General features: G+C 44.2%; 1 protein-coding gene across 2 annotated transcripts in view; it reads left to right on the top strand.

Moving 5' to 3' along the window:
- GPR107 (G protein-coupled receptor 107) overlaps positions 1-8,742 on the top strand; it is a 40,198-nt gene extending 31,456 nt beyond the window's left edge. For both annotated transcript variants that reach the window (XM_075170246.1, XM_075170247.1), the window contains exons 16-18: positions 209-292; positions 1,108-1,232; positions 7,538-8,742. In XM_075170246.1, the coding sequence (XP_075026347.1) occupies positions 209-292; positions 1,108-1,232; positions 7,538-7,634 (306 nt within the window). In that variant the 3' untranslated portion in view covers positions 7,635-8,742. The remainder of the gene's footprint in view (positions 1-208; positions 293-1,107; positions 1,233-7,537) is intronic.
- Positions 8,743-21,660: the final 12,918 nt, after the last annotated feature.

Below are 21,660 nucleotides of genomic sequence, written 5' to 3'. Positions count from 1 at the left end.
AAATACGTTAGCAATAGTTTGAGTCATTTGGATGTTCAACAAGCAGCAGAGCCCTCAGCCTATATCTGCCATGTTTATCAAGGAGCATAATAAGGCTAATCTGACATGATGAGTTGCCTGGGAATTGCTTGAGCTATTTCTCTGGAAAAAGAGGTTCTATAAGGATGGTGCTATTGTTCTCATCATGCTTTCTCCTTTTCCTTCCCAGATTGTGTGTTACATTTACTTCACACGGATCATTGCAATTCTCATAAAGATTGCTGTTCCATTCCAGTGGAAATGGCTGTACCAGGTATTTGCCAGCGAAGGAAAATACATCCATTCCTTGATTTTTTTTTTCTTTTTTTACTATTCTTTAAATATAACTGCACCAGGAAAAAAAAAAATCCATAAATCGTTCCTCACGTTGTAGTGGAACATCTTGGAGCACAGTGCTGCACCCTGTCTCCTGATTTCTATCACTGATGTGCCTAAAGTGGCAGGAATATATTTTTAGTTTTATGTTTGTCCAGCAAGGCTGCTGGATTATACATGAGATGTCTGAAAGTAATTGCATTATTGATTTTTAGTCTTTCAATTTAAAAATGTCTGAAGGAAATTAATCAAGAACATAGAAAGGAGAAAAAAATTAGTCAGGTTTGCCGTGTGTAATTGAGGCCCCAGGGAGCCAGTGAAATAGGCTTTTGCTCTTCCATCTACAGGCTTTATTTGCCTAGTGACTTTTAAATACTTGGTTTCTTAACATATAATCCAAGTAACTGTGCAGGGAGTCTTTGGAATACATTAACTGTTGAAAATACCAAACAATGTAGGGATGATTCCTGCCCCCCCCAGTTAAAAGCCAAGTCTTGCCGTAGTTATTTAAAAGCACTGGAGTGATGGCTAGAACTGTAACTGTATTTAAAGTGACAGGGAAAGCTGAAAGAACAAAGGGTTTGACAGCCGTTAGCATGGGATTAATGATAACAGGACAGGAATTGCTTTGTTATTTCTGCTATGGCACAGACTTCTTGGCCATTAAATCTTGAATCTTATGAATGAGGAGAAATGTTTCATGACCATGAAGGATTCCAGGACTGAACTTCAATCTTGTGTTTTCACTTGCAGCTGCTAGATGAAATGGCCACACTTGTGTTCTTTGTCCTCACTGGGTACAAGTTCCGTCCAGCATCAGACAACCCTTACCTACAGCTTTCTCAAGATGATGAGGATGACTTGGAGATGGAAGCTGTGTAAGAACCCCTCCCCTGCTTTTTTTACCTTTTTACCTTTTTTCTCACTTGATTTGAGAAAAATAATGTTTAAAAACAGTTTACTCTAATCTCTCTAAATGCTTCTTTGAAAAAGATTAAGATCTGCCCACATGTTTAAAGATGAGGTGTCTATTTGGTGTGTGTTAAACTACCGAAGAGATTTGTGGTATGCATAGGAGTCTCTGAGCTGGATATTGCAGTAGTGTGGAAACAATTGGTAAAGCTTTTCAAGGGGCAACAAGATGGCCATGAAAATATCAAATAAAAAAAGCTTCTGTGTTTATCTGTGTTGCTGAACACCAGTGAGCCTCACAGATTGTCATTAATGCTTCACATTTAAAAAAAAAAAACCCAAACAACCAAACGAATGACAAAACCGAACTACCTGTTTACAGAATATAAATGAACATGGTGTAAGGTCACTTCTACCTTGAAGTTCAGCCTGTAGCTTTGCAGAAAGTAACACTGAGCTGAGGAGATAGATTTTTACCAATACTCTTCACTGTTCTACTCCTTCCTGCTAAACCATGAGGCAGCACAAATGCAGTAGGACCTGAGATAGTCTGGAGCTCCAAATTATAAAGTGGGGCTCAGCCTAAGTCCCTGTCATTTTCTTTGCAGTGGTTTTCTGAGGACTTAGAAAATGAGTGGCATTTCTGAATCTGTAACAGAAACTGCCGTAAGAAATCCAGCATGCTAGGAGTGTTGAATACACCTATAACTGCCACCGACTCTGTTGCCTTAATAGGAGCTGAGCTAACCTAATCTCTTTAGTAGTTACACACTTCATGCATAATTGCAATTGATGTACAGGCTCAGAACCGTGTTCCTAAGAGTTTACCTCCAGTTTGGCAAATCTCCTTTACCTGATGCTGGGTGAAACAAATCAACACTCCAATTTTTATTGCAGGGGCAAAAAAAAGTCAGAATGTGGTTGTCCTCACAGTTAGCTCAAAGAAATGGAGCTTACTGGGAAATTGCTACAAGGAGGTTTGAGGTAGAATCCAGCCTGAAATGTTATGCAAGGAGTTTAATTTCTCCGAAATGTCTCTAGTAAAAAAGATATTCGTTCCAAATGCTTAGTTATTTTTGCTTTGGGTCCATAAAATCTGTCTTGTTGCAAGCGGAATCAAACTAGTGGGTAGTGACCCTAAAATTGCTATCACTTAAAGGTGTTTAAATGGTTTATGTAAGAAGCTGGTTTCAGTTTGGGAGCTGGTAAATGAACATCCACATTAGGAAGGCAGTGTTTGAACTGGAAGATGTGGCAGCATTCGTGATTGTACAGAAAAGAGCTTTTTTCCTACAATCCGTTAGAGTGAATTTCAACTTTGCATGACATGCTTAATGAATTTTTACTTGGGTTTTTTTAGGATAATAATATGGCACCTTTCACATGTAGTAATTTCAGTAAATTGGAGAAGCTGCTAAATTTAAGAGAACCTGCCAGATATAAGCTGGAGAAAGTTTAATGAACTAATTAAGTGATTCACATCCTGCCATAGCAAAATAGACATTACGGGAAACTCAAGGATCAGAATTCCTTGTGACCCTTTTCCTAGTAAGGCATTTTGCTCTTTGCCTTGGGAGTTTCCATTGTTGTGCCTTGTGGGTTTGTTCGTCTTAGCCTTGCTTGAATTTTTCTCATCTGATTCACCAGAAGTTTTACTCCATTTGGGCACTTGGCAGGGTTTCATCTGTAAGAGTCTTGTTCTGCCTTCCCCAGCTGCATCAGGGAGGTTAAGTTTGCACACTTTTGAGGTGTGGTGTATACACATTCTATGACAGGTGAAGCACTGCAATGAAAGTGCATTAAATTTCTTGTTGACTTGGTCTTGCTGGTCCTGTTTTTGCTTTTATAAATATTAAATGTTGTTTCTGTGGGGGAAAAATATTGAGGCTTATTTGAGCAAGTGACTAAGTGCCTGACAGCATCCTGACTAACCATTGTATGAGCGTGTTTTGTCTGTCACGTGAGAAATACCTGCTTGTCTTCAGAGGCTAGGGCAGAAGTTAAAAGCCTGCAAACTTCATGGTGTTCTGCCGTGTCTTATTGCCAGGTTTTATGATTGTTTTCCTCTCTCAGAGGGTTTTTGTTAAAATCAGGCTCTTTAAAACATTTGCTGCAGAAGCATTCAGTTTCTTTAGACTCAACATTTCTATGAGCCAATGGAGGGGAGAGCTGCGAGGTCACCAAGTTTTCCAGGCTTGCTTGTCTTGCAGCAAAAAATAGTACATTTTAAGTACAGCTCTCTAGCTTATGCCTGTTTTCATGCAGTGCAAACTATACAAAGCTGAGTCTGGCAGTAAATGTAAATATTAAGGACAGTGTGGAAATCTGCAAAGTTTCAAGAAAAACCCAAAGACTAGGTGTCTGTGACAGAAGCAACGTAAGGCACAAATGCTTCCTCTGTAAATTCTTGTAACTCTGAAAAATAAAATACAATTCAAGAACAGCAAAGGTAACTTGTAATATGTCTTTTCAACTAATACACCTCTGTCTTGGGATAGGACTTTCTCTCCAGTTAATCAGACTCAATAGCAGTTGTCCTGGTGGAGGGGAGAGTATGACTAAACCTGAACCAAGGACCAGTCTGTTCTTTTTCAAGTAGGGTCAGTCACCATTCATCAACAAAGTGGCTTTCTGTGTATTCTGTGCTGGGCAGCCTCTTGAGCCCCTTCTGTCAGTACGTGGGCTTGTCGCTGACAGTTTGTTAGATTTAAGTACTCTGTTTGAAAAAGTGCAGCCACACTTGGCAGAAAGAGTTGTCAGGCTTCCAGTCCTAATGCCATTTCTGGGGCACGAGCACAAAAAAAATGAACAGTACAGTAGATGAGGTGGGGTGAGGAAGGGGAAAGGAAGCAGTTTTGGGGTTTTGGTTTTTTTTCACTCTTGCAGTAAGTTATTTCATTAGCTCAGTAAGTTTGCTTTAAATGTTAGGTACCAAAGTGCTCTTCTACAGATCTTGGTTGAGAATGATGTTCATACATGCATGTGGGGTTAAGATATTTCCACTGGAGGAGGAATTGCAGGAAAAGCCATTAATGGTTTTGTTATTAATTCAGTCAATCCATCTTACTGAGTGCGTGGAGACTAACTTTGTTTTTTCTTAACACCCAAACCAGCCTCAACATAGTGAACTGTTGTGGTAACACTGACCTACCTTTGCTTATGCCTTGGGATCTGGAGTTTCTCACTGTGTTATGAGGCAACCTATTCTGTGCTGAGACTTGAAGTCCTGGTTGGTTGCATTTCTCTGCTTTCTCTCAGGTTGTGCTTCATAGCAGACTGGTTTGTGATGCTCTCCATTAGAAGTGATTTTCTTCACCTGACACATCTTTCCCATGCGGAGATCATCTTTTTTGCTAATGGCTGATCAGTTTTCTCTCCAGTTTGCAATAGCTTGTAAAGGCTGGCTGCTGCCAGTATCACAGCGTTTCTTGCTGGGACTATAGAACAAAAAACAGGAGAAAAGACAGCTGAGATCCACCACTGTGGAGGGCTGAAAATGCTTCTGAATGTTTAGCCATCTCTGATACCTTGGACACAATGCGGGGGGGGGGAGGGGGGCGGGGGAGGAGGAGAAAATGGTGAAATTTCTGCAGCACATACCACTGTGCAATGGAGTGTTCAGGAAACTCCTTTTGTGCCTCATTTGTGAGAGGTATCCCTCTGACAGCCACAAAAATTCTCTCTGGAGAGAGATGGTTTAGTGAGAAGGCTCTGTTGCATTTTAGCTACTGCTAGTTTGTGGGCTAGAAATGCAGTTCAGCAAACTTCAGTTGAACATTTACTTGCAGTATTGCAGGTCAGAACTGAAGTCTTGAGGCTGCTCAGAGGACTAGAATGAGAATTGCAGTGTGCTTGGTCTTAGTGCTGATACCCTTATTTTGCTGGGCACTAACGTGTGGCTGAACTGATTTTGAGAGGGAGAGGAATTGCCCATTGTACATGAACAATACGAGAAAATGAGGACTCACGAGCTACGCCATACACTTGCCATGAGACAAGAATAGGGCTCATCAGATGGACTTTAACTTTCACTGTTGAGGAATCCACCCTGAAATCTCTCCCCAGTTCTTTGCTATTGTTGCAGGGTGGGGGACAGTGAATGGCCTCTCTGGTAAATGACATGACTTGACCTGGCTGCAATTTCCGTGTGTAGCTGTTTGTCCTTTCCCTCCATGAAAGTGGATCATTCCCTCTTGGCCATAACCTCTGATCATTTTTGTCATCATCTTGGTGTATAATGGATTTGTAATTGTATTAAAGTGCAGTGCTAAAATCTAGACTGTGTGCCAGGTGGGATCTTACTAGCTGTGAGTCAAGTGTTAGGACGACTATGGTATCATGTATATGCAAAACACCTATTTATATATCCAAGTATGTCTGCTGTTGCATTGCTATGTTAGTGGCTCATTTTTGGTTTGTAGTCCATTGTAATCTTCAGCTCCTCCCTGAAGAATTGATACTTAGCTCCTTATTCTGTAATTACAAAGTTTAGTCTTCAGAAATAATACACTTTGTAGTTATCTTGCTGCATTGTCCCATATTTTTCAGACCATTACTTTGATTTGCCAGAATCTTTCTGCATTCTAGTCCTGTTCTTAAATATGTAGCTCCTAGTGGTGTCTTCTGCAGATTTAATAAGCAAGTTCTCTATTCCATTACGCAGGCAATTACTGAAAATATTGAGTAGATGTGAACCCAGGACAGACCTCTCTGGAACCATGCTCAATGTTCTTTCATTTTTGACAGGAAACCATTAAGTACATCTCAATGCATGCTTTTCCAATTAGTTATGCATCTACTTTGATGGTTTTGTCTAGCTCATGTTTCCCCAGATTTTTTTCTATGTGACTGTACAAAAACCTTTGTCAACAGGGAGAACTTAGGAGATCAACGTGTTCTCTGTGCTGATAAGCTTGATGTGATTTCTTCCAGGCAAATGTTTACTATTTACTAATGCCCTCTTTCTCCTTTAAGCAACCTGCTTACTTTTCTCCTCTTTTTTTATTTCAACAGGGAGTGAAGTTGCTATTTGATCTGTACTCTCCTGACTCTTTCCCTGTTCCCTTAAACAAGCTCATCTAGGCCCACTCTAAAGTGTCTGAACCACTGACAGTCCCAGTACTGCCACTGCTAGAAAGTCACTGAACACATCAGTTTGAGTAAATTATTTTTACAGTACATGTACAGAAGCTGATATCTAATGTGGAACTAGGGGCATTACCAGAAGCATGTATCTGAAGATTACTACTTCTCTTGGGTGATACTGTGAAAACGTTAGCTAGTCTGATCAAATAAAATAGCCTTACATGGCAAACTGTGCTTTCACCTGCTAAGACTGACAGCGGCATCTTTGAACAGGACAGTTTTATGTATGTTTCTAGGCATCCCTTGTGAATGCATTGAGCTATTGGCACTCTTACTTTCAGCATCCAAAATAACCTTTGTAGCACATTTGTGGGGAAAAAAATACCTGCACAGTATGAGAATAATATTGTGCAAAAGCAAATGTCTTGTGCATGCGAATAGCCTGTTTTATAGAGCAACAGAGAAAGGTACTGGGTTGAAAAGCTTGTTGGATAGCCAAGGTAGTTCTGAGAGGAACGGTGCTGTTCTGGCTGGATAAACAGTTCAGTCTGCCTAATGTTTGATCGGTGTTATGAGGCTTTATAGTTCAATGGTCAGATTGCCATAACAAATCCAGACTTGGATGGTATAAAAAGGATGTTTTGTTGCTGTTCATTGAGTAGTTTTGCTATTAACAGGAGTTGGTGTGCATTAAGCTAATAAGGTTCATTTGGGGCACTGTCCACTGTGTGTGCGTTTGTATAATCCGCTGTACCTATTAAAAGCATTGCAAATGCAGAAGAAAGTATTTAATGTACAGAATTAAGGATGTTCAGCTGTACAGCAAAATGTTTTTTAAGCAAGCTGCTTAAACTTCAGCAAGTTAAACACCTGCTTTAACCATTTAACCACCCCTGCTATGGTCTTTCAAGTATGAGCAAATATTATTTGCTCATTTAGTTTAATGATAGATGGGGAGGGCCTTGAGGCTGTCAAGTACAACGGCCTTGGTTCCACCACCCATCAGTGTTGTGTCCAAGATGATACCTGGCCTGCAAAATGGTGGTAATAGGAAAGGCTGCTAGGTCTTGATAATGAGACACTTGAAGTGTTACTTGACATGTGCAGGAACACAAGCCTGGGCTATTGGTCAAATGGATGGTACAGTTCAAGTTCGGTTCTCTGATGTTTCTCCCTTCTCTTCCAGGGTGACGACTTCTGGAGTAATGGAGGGCATGAAGAAGGTCAAGAAAGTGGTGAATGGTTCAGCAGAGCCACGGGGCGAGTGGGAAAGCACGGCATGACGGACTGGACTAAGGCAGCACTTTCAGAGAAACTTTTTTAATTTATTAATATTACTCTCAGTGGAAAGGGAGCAACTAGCACTTCCCAACACTGAAACTGCAGAGTGGGGTGTGTCTAGGGGGAGCAAGGCAGTGCAGAAATATAACTATTCCTCTGATCATAAGAAAATGGGATCTCTTGGTACCTGCAAGGAGTGTGAAGCTTTCCTAGGGATTTTGGGTAGCTTGTTCTTTTTTTCCCCCTTTCTGGATCGGTTAAGTATTCTGAATTGTTTGCAGTTGCGTTCTTCAGAATGTGTAATACTAATGTGAAGAGAGACCTTTAGTGTGTATGTAAACTATATATTTTATATAATGCGCATATATATACACACTTGCTATGTAACATGTATGCTGGGAATTACAAAGCGTGTCAGAAGGTGCGAAAAGAAGATAAGAGATGTAAGTATTCTTTTTTCTTTTTATAAACTCTCCCTTTGGCTTGGACAAAACATTGCAAAACAAATGAATAGAAACAACTGCAGTTATTTGAGAGACTAAATGGGGTATTGGACCAGATGACTTCTGCCACTACTCACATCAGTGGGAAAGTTGATAAGTATCTTCTTGTCTTACCCATGCGGGTATCCACTTGAATGTGTCAGGTTTTCAAATGTATTGCTATACAGGAAGCAAGTGACTGTTCTCCATTAAAAGCACTAGCCTGTAGCGCAATAAGCGTTAATGTAAATTCCCCACTCTTCATGGAATTGCTCTTGATCCACATCCACCTGACAAGAAGTACACAAGAGGTGTAAGACTGATGCTTGCTTTTTAGGGGTCTGCCATGCTATCTTAAACATTTAATTTCAAGCTGTCACCCAGAGCACTTTGATCTGCTTCATAAAATATTTTCAAAGTATTTCAAAAGACACTCCTGTCTGGCACAGTATAAACAGTACCAGTGGAAATCTGGAAATCTCCAGTGGAAATCTGTCTAGCAGATGTACTGCAGCATAAACCTCTGGTTCACCATTATCCTGAGTTACTTAGCCTCTCTGGGTGGTTACTTGTACCTCTCTGGCTATGTAGGATTAATGATATTGCTGTTTGACATGGGCTGAACTGGTCAACACGGTATTGCTGCCAAAACCAGGTAACTGCAGCTTCCGGTCCTGAAAGGTTTTTGTCAGGAAAGGAGAAGATTATGGCCAGAACACGCAATGCAGGAGAATACGGAAGTCTTAACTATTAGCTGCAAACTTGCAGTGGAGTCTTTAGAGGCGTGTTACAAATGCTATGTGCATTTTATCTGTAGTATTCTGCTATTGTTAGTAAGGCAAGCTGGTGCCTGCAGCTGTGGTAGTAAGGCATAGCAAATGATTGTTAATTTGGGGAAGGATGGAAGTGGTTTGCTGATGTCATGAGGATAAGCTTTAAGAAAAATAAATCAAGTATAACTCACTGACCCACTGAAGCCTTAATATTCATGTAGAGACATTGACATATGGTGCTGTCAAGCAAAGTGCTTCTGTCAGGGTGACAGGGATAGTCATCATCACAGAGCTTCGGATGTGCCAGCATCTTCTACAACCTCACTTGGGAATTGCTTTTTTGGCTGAAGGGACTACATCTCTGGGGCACAACTGATTAGAGGACTATTAGCCACTTTTTTTTTATTCTTTAAGTTTAAGTTTAGGAGGGGGATTTTCTTTGGAACCTTGAACCACTTCTTCCTCAGTCTTGAACAGGGTTTTCAGAGCTCTTAAATGAGCAGCCTGTACCAAGACTTGCTGTGTGAAGAGCAGCATTGTTTTCTCTAGTTGCCACTTCTTTTCCCAGATGTTGGTTCTATGCATCATGGAAATGGTAGAAATGAATCTAGCTGCTTTTATACCTGGAACTGGTTTCTCTTCAGATAAAGCATGAGAATAGCCCTCTTCTCTGGGTACAGAGCCCTCTTCTAGGTTTTCCTCCTCAGCCGTAACTGCATAGTAATTGCAGCAGTCATGGTTTGACTTTTGCTGTCATTGTTTTGCAAAGATACAGTTTTAGTGAAAACAAAGAAGCCTACACAACTAGAAAGGCTGTTAGGTGACCTATGAGCCTTTTAGACCTTCCGTATGAGGAAATCTTCTGCATATTAAGTAGCTGAGGTGTGAAAAATCGGACTATAAACAAACATAGGCAGTCCCAGCTCATCATATGCTTAATACAATACCTGAAAAAACTCATCCTCTCTCTCTGCACGGTTACTCTGTCCCTGTGGAAATGTTACTGTCTGCATCCAAAGGGCTACTCAGACAGGCTGTAAACTTGTTCAGAGTAGTCCACTGGAGACTCGAACTCTATTGGCACTGAAGTATGTAAAGGATAAAGATTTGCTGTCAGGAACAGAGGTGCAATAACAGTGTTAATCCAGATATGATGCTGTCTTAGAACCTGTTAATTTGCGAATGAGATGTAAAATTCTGATGGCTGTGGCGTTTCACCCAAAAACAAGAGGGGCTGTGCCAAGATCCCAGCGTGGGCTGAGCTGGTTCCAAACAGCTGCCTATTCCATACCTCAGCATCAGTGGAGGTGCCGATTGGCGAGTGCTTTTACCCTAGTCTCAGGTTTCTTTTCTTATATGCATTTTTTCGCTAAAGTTGCGCATGGTGTAGGTTTATCTGCCGAGTCCCTGGCTCAATAGTCAAAGGCCAAAAAATGGGTGACTCTTTTTTGTCTTGGCATGAAAAGCCATGGCAGTACTCCGAAGTGTTTTTAGAAGAGCTGTTTCCAAGTTCAGACCTGAGCTTCAGCAGTCAGCTATACAACGGACTTCAGCTGGCACTTAATGCAGGATGCTAACCCGCAGTACAACAGTAACTAGTCAGACCTAAGCATTAGTAAAGAAAATGAATGTGGATGTACAAGTCAAAAACCAGAGTGATAGGAGGTTCTTAATGCAGCCATTTCCAAAGTAAATTTCCACTTTCTTTGGTGGAATTCCACAGAGCAGGTTGAGAAATCTGTCTTGCAGGGTTGTATGATGGATTGGACAGTGGCTGGGGTGCTAGAGGATGGAGAGGATGGCTGCAGCTGTGCTTCTCACGCAGCACAGTGTGTGCTGCACTGCAAAGCATCAAAGGGAGGGCTACTCCCTCCCCCTTCCTCCCTAGGCAAACCCACATCTGCGTGACTGGCAAGTGCATGACTCTGTTGCTGTGAAAAGTGGCAGTTTAGAGCTGACCAGGCAGGATAATCGCAGTGCTTGCCCTTCAAGTGCTGACGGCTCTCTATCTGGTAGGAAGCTCTGTCTTTCACGGGGAGGGAAAATAGAAGAGCTGCATGTGGCTTACAGATCGTTTTGGGATACAACCTTACTTTCCTGTCTTTGCCTTTTGCTGAAGTGAGCAACTAAAACAATCACCCTGTTAGTACACAGCGGTATAATGACCAGAGTCCTGGAAAAGCAGGTCTGGTGCAATTCAGAATAAATGGTTTTGAATGCATTCATGTATGTTGCTGCAGCGGAGTACTTGGCACCCTCTGCAGACAAAAATGAGATTGGTACAGTCTTCAGTTGTAATGCAGGTTATGCCCCAATAAATCCCTGTTGATGATGACGTGCAAATGCCGCTGATGCACTCCTCCTTCCTGCTGTAACTGTTCAGCAAGCTGTCTTCCATAGGAAACCTCCTTGCAGTGCAACTGCCACACTCTTGCATTCTTCAGGCTTGAAAATGTTTTCCTTGATGGTTCATCAAGAGATGTGCTAAAAGAAAGCAAGACATAATGGGGTCATCTGGAACACTGCTGCTGCTTGCTCAGAATGTAGCAGTTTGAGTTGAAGAAGCCACATGCTGTCCTATTAAGATGCTCTTTCATGTTGTCATCTAACTCAGCATGTCATGATCTGTGCAGTGCATTGTTCAGTGTTTCTCTCCAGCTGAGTGCCCTGTTCCTGGATTTCCATGCTGGCATACCCTGGGAGCAGGTTGTAGAAATTTGCTGCATTGCAGTATTTTGTCTTGGAGGTAGTAATGTGGAAGATGTATTTTTCTAAGCTAAGTGGGCTCTCTCTAGCATGACTGTGCATCCACCATGTATCCTTAAGCACTGTAACATTCCTTCTGGCCATGAAAAGGCATGTCCTAATCACTCCAGTGTGCACATTTGGTGAAAGTCCAATGGAAGATTTTTAGTGTTAAGTCTTTTTTTTTCCTTACAGTATGCTCCTCTTAAAGAAGAGAAATGCAGTCTGGCTGTTGACAATCAAATTGACAAGAAAGGGGGTTTTTTTGTTGTCTATTTGAAAATTGCTTGGCTGCATTTGAAGCAAATATTGGATATTTGTATGTTCTGTTGAGCTCTGAGAACTGAAGTTGCTTAGCTATTAAAAAAATAATTGGGTAGTAGCGCAGATATTGAAGGGAAGGAAATCCTTCCTGCTTCAGTCTACCTGGTTTGTCTCCTTCAGTTTGACCTGTCATGATAGCTAATAGACTGCTGTTACTTTGAAGCAAATGTGTTTTATTGATTCTGTGTTATGATCTCCAATCATAAAATGTTTCCCCATTTTTCACATTTGTAAAAAGAGCATGGAGCTGGTGGTCTGCAGTAGATAGAAGGTACAGTGATATTTGAAACATAGCGGGACTTACACTGTCTAAAACCTGTGACCTTGTGTGTCACTTCAGTAACCTGAATGTTTCATGAAAACTGAGGTGGTGCTGCCCAGAGACACTTGACCAATGTTTTTGTGTTCCCTGGGGTTGATTTCCTGGAAAACGTTGTTCTAAATTGGATTAATCTGGCTTTTCTTGTAGCCGCTGGGTATGATGCTGTTTTGGGCTTATTAATCACTTTTACTTAACAATATTGGGAAGCTGTGTATTTTCCCCCTTGTAGTTTTTTTTCCCCCTTGTAGTTTCTTGCTTGGTTATAGCAATGATCCTGCAAGAACTCTGCACAGTATGTACTTGCAAGTGGCTGGAACAGGATTTAAGAAAAATAGAGATATTCGCTTACGTGAGGTGATGGTACTGGAAGAAAGTGGCTGAGAAAAGTCACTCCTTGTAGGTTGACTGGCTCAAGAACCCATTTATGTTTTGACTGCAGCGATCCTGTAGAAAGGACAATTCTTAATAAATACTTCCCTGTGGGATTTCACTTGGTGTTCTGCTCTCTGTGTAATAAAGTAGAGCCTGACCTCCACATTATCAGAAGCACTTCGTCATCTAGCTAGGATACTGGAGCGTTGGGCTGGTACCTGTTCTGTCAAAACAGAGTATGGGTCTAAATAGCTTCCCTTTTCCTTTAGTAACTATTAATAATTAATTCTAGATCCTCTTGTGTCATTAAGCAGCTTTAGGGCACCTTGTACAATGTAGCTTTGAAGTCATTTAGTAAATGACCTCCAAAAGAACTCAGAAAGACTTTCCTGTGTACAGCAAGGTCCAGTTCCAGGGTTTTTGGTGATCTGTAAATATCCTATTCCTCAGTTCATGTTCAGATGTACAAATGGATTTTTTTCAGTATTTTTTTAAACTTTCTTTTAATAAAGAACAACGAACAGTATTTGAAGAGAAGCAAGGTAGATACAAATCAGGATGGTCTGTGTAACTTGGTATCCCTGCTGTGATGCAAATGTGTAAAATAAAGGTTGACCAGAAAGAAGTTTAATGCATCTCATTTTCTGCTTCTGAACTGCTAGCAACCAAGCTGACCCGTTGATTCCAAAGTCAGCATTTCCCCATGCCTAATTTCCATTTGCAGCCATTAACATATGCATCATGGGTGCAGGGCTAAATCACAAAAATCTTGTGTACCCATAATTAATCTATGGGAAAAGCTTTCCTGTCGGTGACCCACAGCGGGGTTCACTGAGGTGCCTTTCCTTGAGCTGAAAGACTTCCAGGTACTACAGCTGTGCCTGTGTGTGCCTCGCTCCTCTTTTAGCTTTGTAAGCTGAACTACTTCGGTAGTTTATGGACTGAGTCTCAAAGGGATGGAATTGTGTCCTGTAGCCCTGTTTCTCACAGCCTTGCAGGAAGGCGGGTGCATCCAGGGCCGCTTGCTGCTAGCCAGCGTTGTGGTCTCCCCGTTGCACAGGGCTTGGTGTCAGCTGGCCATGCAAGGGAGGACAAGGAGCTGGTGCTTTGAACCTTGGTGACCAGATACACGTTTTTCCCCTTAATTTGTATTTTAAGTAATATCCTTTGTGGATCTGGCCACATTATCTCAAAGGTGCAGGTCCTTGACCTGTTTGTTTTAGGCTGGACTGAGGGTGATTTAGGACTTCTGTAGTTGTTCTCCTCCTGAGATGTCAGGCTCTAACCATGCGTTTCAGTTCTGCAAACTGCTTGGGTTGGCAGGGATGAGGAGGGCAAAGTATTTCTGTGAGGTGCTCTTCCTGATAATCTCCTGCCCCTCAAAAGTCTGTCCTTTATCGCAAAATGTAGGTTTTCAAGATGTTTCTTACAGTATAGCCTATAGTTCTCATCCTACCACAGAGGGGTAATACCAAAAATAGCCTGTTCTCTACCCTGCAAATCCCAAGCAGCCAGTTCTGCATTGCCTCAAGGCTTTGGGTGGGTGGTATTTTACCAGGGAACTAAACTATAAAAAGTACATTTGACCTTACTAATACCCTGCTGTAGAATAAAACAAACTTGATGTGATGGAGATGATGGCTGGTTGTTGCACTGGGGTAGCCTATATCTATTTCATGCAGGTAGTTCTTGGATATTCAGTTTCTCCAAACTGAACATTCTCTGCTTTTTCTGTCTGATGTATATTTGGCTTTAAAACACCTCCCCTTAAAGTGACAGCAGCCAAACTCATCCCTGCTGTAAGTGCACAGTGCCACAGTGGAGTTAGCTGCACTGGGCAAAAAATCGCTCTGCTGTAATGAAAGGTGAAATGTCAGGGGAGGGGTGTGTAAAGTGGAACTAAATTGTGGGAAGACTCACTTGAGATTGAGACCAAGTGTAGGTTATGTGGGAAAAATCTTGATTTCTGACTGTCTTTTCCAAGGAGAGACAGAAAGAAAAAGCCCCTAATTGCAACAGAGCTCCTAGTATTTAAGGTCTATTGCAAGTGGAGATTGTCTGGTAGACTTACGTAGGGGGGAGAATAAACAAAACCAGAGCCCTAACAAAGCTTTCCTCAATCTGCTGTGGTTGGATGCAAGTTTGTAGGTGTTTTCCTGTCCAGAGGAGGTAATTTGTTTTACCTGCTTTAAGGATTTTCTTCTAGTGTCTGAAATTCTGAACTGTCTCGTTCATTTGCTGCTCCTTGTTGCAGTCGAAGATGCCCACTGTGAATGCTCTTGCTCTAGCAAGATTATCTTCATGACTGCAAAGAGCTGCCTTCTCTTTAAATCTTGCTTTTACCTTCCTTTGCCATCTGACTGACAGACTCTAATGAGCAGGAGTGTGTTGTAGTGCCCTGTATAGTGAATGGTCAATAAAACCAAATTGCTTTGTGCAGAAGAGGTAATAACACAGCTTGTATTGGCACAGCTGATCCTGATACTGGGGTCCTCAGTTATGAAACAAAGGCTTCCGTGTGTCTTAAGTAATAACAATGCATGTTATCCCTTTCTTCTCTCCCCTCTCATCCATGGAAAATAATGTAACTTGGGGTGACACTGCTGACTCATGACTCTTCTCCCCTGTGGAATATTTTTAGTGGGGTGGCTGAGATATAATGCATGAGATGGCTCTTGAAAAAAAATAAACAGGCATGCAAGGTGAGGCTGTTAGAGTGGTGGTAGGTGGCATAGGTGAAGATCAAAATGTAGGGGATGGCTTAAAACTCCTTTTACTCCTCCCTCTTGGGATGATTGCGCTGAGCTTGGTAAGAGACTTCCAGCATCCTCCAGGAGAGGAGCTGTTAACAACATGGGTCTGCAGCAAGGGTAAATATATTAATGAGGGTTTTTTTTGTCCCTGAGGACACTGTTCTGAGTTGCTGGTCTTCTTCAGTCCTGAGTCGTTTTTGTAGGGTGGCACGATATCCCCTTGCAGCCTATCGCCCTAAGAATGCGGATGCACCCACCACTTACGGCGCGGTGTGAAAGAGCAATTGTTAGTGCCTCGGCTGCCTCTTCCCCTGCGCTGCTCGGGGTGCTTTGTTCTGCTGGAGCTCTGTGAAGTCAGAAGGAATCCCACACCCGGCACGGCTGTGAAGGTATTGATCTGCATCCCCTGGGAGAAGCCAAACTTGTTCGTTTTAGGATGGATCTCATACCAGGAGGCGGTAGTCAAATTGGAAGGGCTACAAAGAACAGCTGCAGTGACCGAGACAAGAGAATTGGGCAATGAGAGATGATTACAAGAATTAAAGCTGTAAGCCTGACTAAGTGATGATTGAAGAGAGCCAAGAAGACGTAGCACGCTACAAAATGGCTGCATGGGGGGGGGAACCGCAGGAATGGGTGGGGAATTAATTAGTGTGGCTCAAGGCCTGAGCTGTGGAGAGGTGAGATGAAATGAAAGCAGAGGAAAACAAGATGTTCGGAGAAACCTTTCGCCAATGAGATGGGTTTGGCTGCAAACAGTCTCCCTGGAGAAATGGAGGCAGTTCTGTGTTGTTTTAGGTAATCAACACTGGACTGGACAAATCACTGCTAAATATACTGTAGGGGACAACCCCTTATTGGCTGTGAGCTGGACTAAATGCCTGAGCCAGTCTTTTTCCATTTGCTTATCTCTGTGTGAAGTATATTGTGTGCATAATTTCTGGTTTGGGGGTTCATTTTTGTTTTTTCTGTTAAACCTTGTAGATTCTTTGAGTGAGCTTGGCTGCTCCATAGGAGGAACATAAAAGTACTATGTTAAAATGAAGCCGGTACGTGCATGCCCTAATCTGTATTCATGGTAAGTCAGGGTTTTAACTGTTGTTGCAAAAACTGAGCAGGAATATCTGCTGGGATTTACCAAGTGCACAATGCCTGTGTGTTGCCATGAATCAGAGCAGCCTTGTGGGAGGCAATGGTTCACCCTCTTACGGCAATGAAATTTGAAAAATTAGGTACAGGTCGATTTTGTATGTTTTAATGTTTTTTGGGTTTTGTGGGTTTTTTTGGTTGTGGGTTTTTTTTTTACTTAACGATTGCAGGGTGGGGTTTGGGTCGACAGACATCACTGCTGACAGCGCAGTTTGCTTGCAAAGCTTGCTCAAGAGGCTTGTGTCTCATCTTAAAACCAGACCAGGTCAGCAGTGACCAGCTCCTTGGGCTGCTCCACGGCAGCGTCCGTGGCGCGGTGGTGTGTGCAGCAGCCAGACTCCATGCACCGAAGGCTGACGATCTCGTATGACTCCCGAGTAATCTTTGAAAGAGGCTGACTTCTGTCTGGCTCGTGGCATGAAAACCACCACTGCAACTGTTCCCCTTGCCTGCTGTGAGTGCTCCCGGGTCAGCATTGAATGGACAAAGACACCGAGCTACCTTCAGAGCGAAGATTTGGGCAGGAAAGCAGACAGCTGGCAGCTGCATACCTTCCCTTTATCTTGAAGGTTCTTACATGTATATATTTAAAAAAAAAAAGCTTTGTTCTGCTCCAAACCTCAGTCCTGCAGTGTTAGGGACACTTCTCTCAAAGAGGTTTTTTTTGAGTAAAAACATCTGCTGAAGCTGGGCAGCAGAACTGGTGAAGGGTGCTCAGGTAACTTGTACAGTGCATCACTCACAGCGTGGAGAACAGCCTCTCCAACCCCTCTTCCAGCCCTGACGGCGCTGGTGGATGCTGCGAGGCATCTTTGCTGCAAAAAGCTGCTGCTACCTCTGCAACTGTGATTTTACCTCACGCAGACACAACTGCGCAGCACTTGCTTGGTTGTCGTTATGAGGAGTCTTTTATTTTCTGTCCCTGAACAAATGCACTGCCCGCTTCTAGTAGCGAGCCTTGTGTGAAGGCTCAAGGCGGCTGGGCTGAGCTCTGCAGTTCCTGCGCTGCAGGATGAGCGTGGCAGGAGCAGAGAAAGAAGGTGGTTTCCCAGTTGCCAGCTGTGATTTGTGACGTGCCACAAAGGAAGATCATAACACCTCCTCCTGCTTGGCTTTGTCTCAGCCAACTGCTGGCTCCACACGGCAGGCAACTGGGAGAAGAGCTGATGAGTTCACCACAGCCACCCTTTCCAGGTTCCCACATTAGCATAACAATTACAGCCCTAGAGGCTGTAAAGAGAATAGAGTCTTTAAAAAAATATACTAGAATTTAACAGAGAAATTAATAGTGTAGCAAATTGTAACGCTCAGCATGTTGGCTGCATGTCACTCTTGAAAGACAGCTGTATGTGCAGCCTTGGCACCGTTGTGCTGATTTCCAGACCTTCTTCTGCATTTGGCCATCATTAGAACATCTGCAATTCTGTTTCCTGGGGAAAGAGCCTGCAGGGCACCATTCCTGCTGCCATTTACCCAAAAACCTGGTATGTTTGGTTTCTGTTGTGTTTTCTCTAAAGCCATGCTATGTATTAGCACTAAAATGCTGTGCTAGCTGAAATTAATTTATAATGGTCATAGCCAGTAGGGCTGCTAGAGTTTGAGCCTCAGTGTGTTTTGGGTTATAAATCTTGACTTCTGAGGCTTTCTTACTTAGTTATATACAGCTCAGTTATCAAAACAGTTACGACGGTAAGTGCTTGGTATTTGCTGTGGCCCGCAGTAAAACCAGGGGCGAGGAAAGAGCAGCACCGCTCACATCTTGTCAAGCTTAAAAGAGCTTCAGGATCTGGTTGATGACCTCAAAGCTGCGGAGTCCCATTTGAAGCTGCCCACAGTCTTGAAATGATGCACGTATGTGAAATTGTTGTAATCTGAGATTAGGGTGATGCCTGGGAAGCCGAGGCACGGGCGAGGATGTCCCCAGGACTAGCGGATGCGTTCCTGCATTCCCTGTTTGTGGCTGTTGCACCAGGATGTTGAACTCGCTCTACTGGCATTTTTTTCCAAAACCCCTCAAAAAGCAACTATTTTGGTGGCTCTCCGTGCCAGCGGGGACCATGGCTTGTCTGGTGGACCAGCCAGTGCTGATGCCAATAATTTCTTTGGCTCTTTTTCTGACTGAGTCAGATCGCTTAAGTATTAACGTTAAAATAGCCACTATTTTTGTAGTTGATATAATTAATCTCGTCTGTGTGTGTGTATGTTCCTTCCCCATCCTCAACTTTTGAGGCTTCACCACTCCCCTGCTGATCGACTGCCTGCTTTGGCACAAGAAAGCTGTTAGCAAAACTTGGCTTTTTCACGAAAAAGCACAAAGTATGGGCTGTGTGCACTCTGCTCGGTGAGTTCACTGCCAGGCAAAGGCTGTTTGTCTTTGCTGCTGCCGTCTCCAGCGCCAGATTCCTCGCTCACATGGTCGGTTGTTTTTGGAGCACCTTCTCGATCTGCTTTTGCATGGGTGGATGTGGAAGGGAGATGTTCACAAGCTGACAGGTCTGGGGGTAACACTGCAGCAACAGACGGATGGATGTGTGGGTTTAGCGATGCACTAGGAAAAAGGGGGTCGGTGAAGCATGAGTAGACCCTGTGTAGGCCCTCATCCAGCCCTGGGAAGGGGAGGAGAGAGGCAGGGGCTGAGCCCGGCGGTGGATCTGCCGCCCAGCTCAGCTCAGCCTGTCCCCTGCCTCCCTCCTCCCCTTGCCAGGGCAGCTCCTACCTCAGTACACATCCAAGAGTGCAAGTGTGGGACACTGGATACTGCCCCATCCCCATTTTCCCAAGGTGGGGGTCCAGAGGATACTGTGCTTTGGCCATGTTATGCCACTGATTTTTCAGTCCTGAGCAGATCGGCAGGAGGGAGGAAGGGGGAAAGAAAAGACCTTTTGCGATGAAGCACAGAGAGCGAGCGCGCGAGAGCGAGGGGACCGAACCTCGCTGCTTGCCCGCAGCGCTATTTCCATGAGGTGACTGTAATCCCGACAGTTAAATCAACAACGATGCATTGGGGAAAACCCCCGTGATGGCGTCTGAGGATGCTTATTAAATGCATGCAGCATGGTGAGCCCACAGGGAACAAAGGCTGCGTGGCTGAGCCTGACAGGCTTGCTGTGTCCCGGGGAAAAAGAGCTCGGTGGTTTTATTAAACACTTTTGAGTAAATACCCGAGGAAGGAAGAGCTTTCTGCAGATGCAGACTCTGCTGCGCAGCCCACGCAGCTCCCAGCTTTTGCAGTCAGACCGTGGAACGTCCTCTGATCCCATCCCAACCTCCGGCGCTGGCGTGGCAGGAGAGGCAGCGGCTTCCCTATCAGCAAGACCCGGCTCCAACCGCGGCGGCAACAGCAAATATCGCCCAGGGAATGATCATTTCCATGGCAGCGCATTGCAATATGGTGAACAGACGGCGGATGCACCGCAAGCAGCACACGCAGTCTCTTAATAAAAAAGCCAGCCCGGGCCGGGGCTGGGCAGGCTGCAAGCTCGTGCTGCAGTCGCTGGCGGCAGGGAGATGTGAGCTCTGCCCGGGCTGCCGAGGTCTGCCTTGGAAGAGAGACGCAGGGGGATCTGCAAAGCAAAGCTGCTCTCAAGGGCTGGCCCCACCTTGGATTTTCCTCTCTTAGCAAACAACCTGGCTCCTTCCCTGGCACTCTGACCACATTGAGCTGGACAGGATTGTTTTCTGCCCCGGTCAGTGTTAAGATTTCAATCCTCCCAGCCCCGGAAGTCTTTCCGGGCTGGGGCTGTGTTTCTCTGGCTTTAGAAAAGTCAGTGCTTCCCAGAAAATGCCACTAGCGGTGTTATTTAAACAATAATGGGGTTAAAGCTAATAATTAGGAAGAGAAAGTGACTGGCTTGCACAGTTTCCGATTACTTTTCTCCTCGTCTGTGTGATTTGAGCTCTCTCTTCAGCGTTCCCTGTGGTGGAGGCAGGGTAGAGTTTTAAATAGAATTAAATCTCTTCAACATCAGTTTTGCAGCAGCAGAGCTTGTGCTAAAATGCTTGTGCTGCGCGGGGAAGGTTTGGGATGTTGCTGATCACCCCAGCTGGGCATGGGACAGGTCGTGCTCTGCACTCAGCAGGACACCCCTGCTGCAACACGGTTACAGCTCAGTGACCACGGATGAAGGGAAATGCCGCAAAAACTGGTATTTTGTTGATGGGCAGCAACGGAAGGGGCTGCACAGGGCATTTTGCAGCAGATTTGGGGACCAAACTGAAATCTGCCGAGGCCTATGCCTGAGTCGCAGGTGGGCCTTTGTCCCTAAAAGCTGTGCAAATACTGGTAGCGGCTGGGAGGGTCGGGATGCTGGAGGGAAGACGCGAGCCTCGCAGAGTTCTCGCAGCCGTGTGCTGCAAATCCCCCGTCGCTCGGTGCCGTTACTCCTGTTTGTCCCCCGGGCTGTGCCGCTGATGGGTGCCCGAGCTGGGAGGTGGTGAAGGTGTTTTTATACTCTTCTGCCTTAATGAGCTCGTTTGTGGAAGGCTGGGTAATAGAGGACTATGCATTTTAGAAACATCTACCTGGGGAATGTATCCCCGGAGAAGGGAGTGTCAGGCAACCCTTTGCTGGTAGAAAAAAAAAGGTGGGGAGACCAGCATTGTATCAGCTGTGCTCCTTGTCCCCTTTGCAAATACCGCGTGTGTTTTGAGTTGTGCTCTCTGCAGCCTTGCAGACAGGTTTTACTGTATCCAAGCGCAGGTTTTTTTCCCTCCTTGGTTGCTACCACAGAAGTCCAGGCATGTTCGGGCAACTCCAGCGGGGCCTTCATTGCAACATAGGCGGGAAGAAAAATGTATTTATCGTGTGCATCGGTACAGCTAATGAATGTGTGCACACATACACAGAGAGCTTTTGTAGAGGCATAAAGCCCTGCGTGGTTTTGAGGTGGAAAGGAGTTGAGTGCCACTGCTTTTAGTACTTGTATGGTTTCCTGGCTGTGCCGCAAACCTGCTGTAGGTTGAATCTGTGGGGTTTTTGAAGGGACTGAACTGGGTGTCTGTATGCACGTTGCGGAGAGCGAACGGAGGCTCACGAGAGCCCTGAAGATCCTGGGGTGGGAGGCACAGACCTGCCTTCAGCTGGGGGCCTCCAGGAGTTGGGAGATGCT

The sequence above is a fragment of the Calonectris borealis genome, chromosome 21, assembly GCF_964195595.1.
Source record: "Calonectris borealis chromosome 21, bCalBor7.hap1.2, whole genome shotgun sequence".
Lineage (NCBI taxonomy): Eukaryota > Metazoa > Chordata > Aves > Procellariiformes > Procellariidae > Calonectris > Calonectris borealis.
The sequence above is the reverse complement of the archived record's forward strand: the minus strand, read 5'-3'. Positions and strand labels throughout refer to the sequence as shown.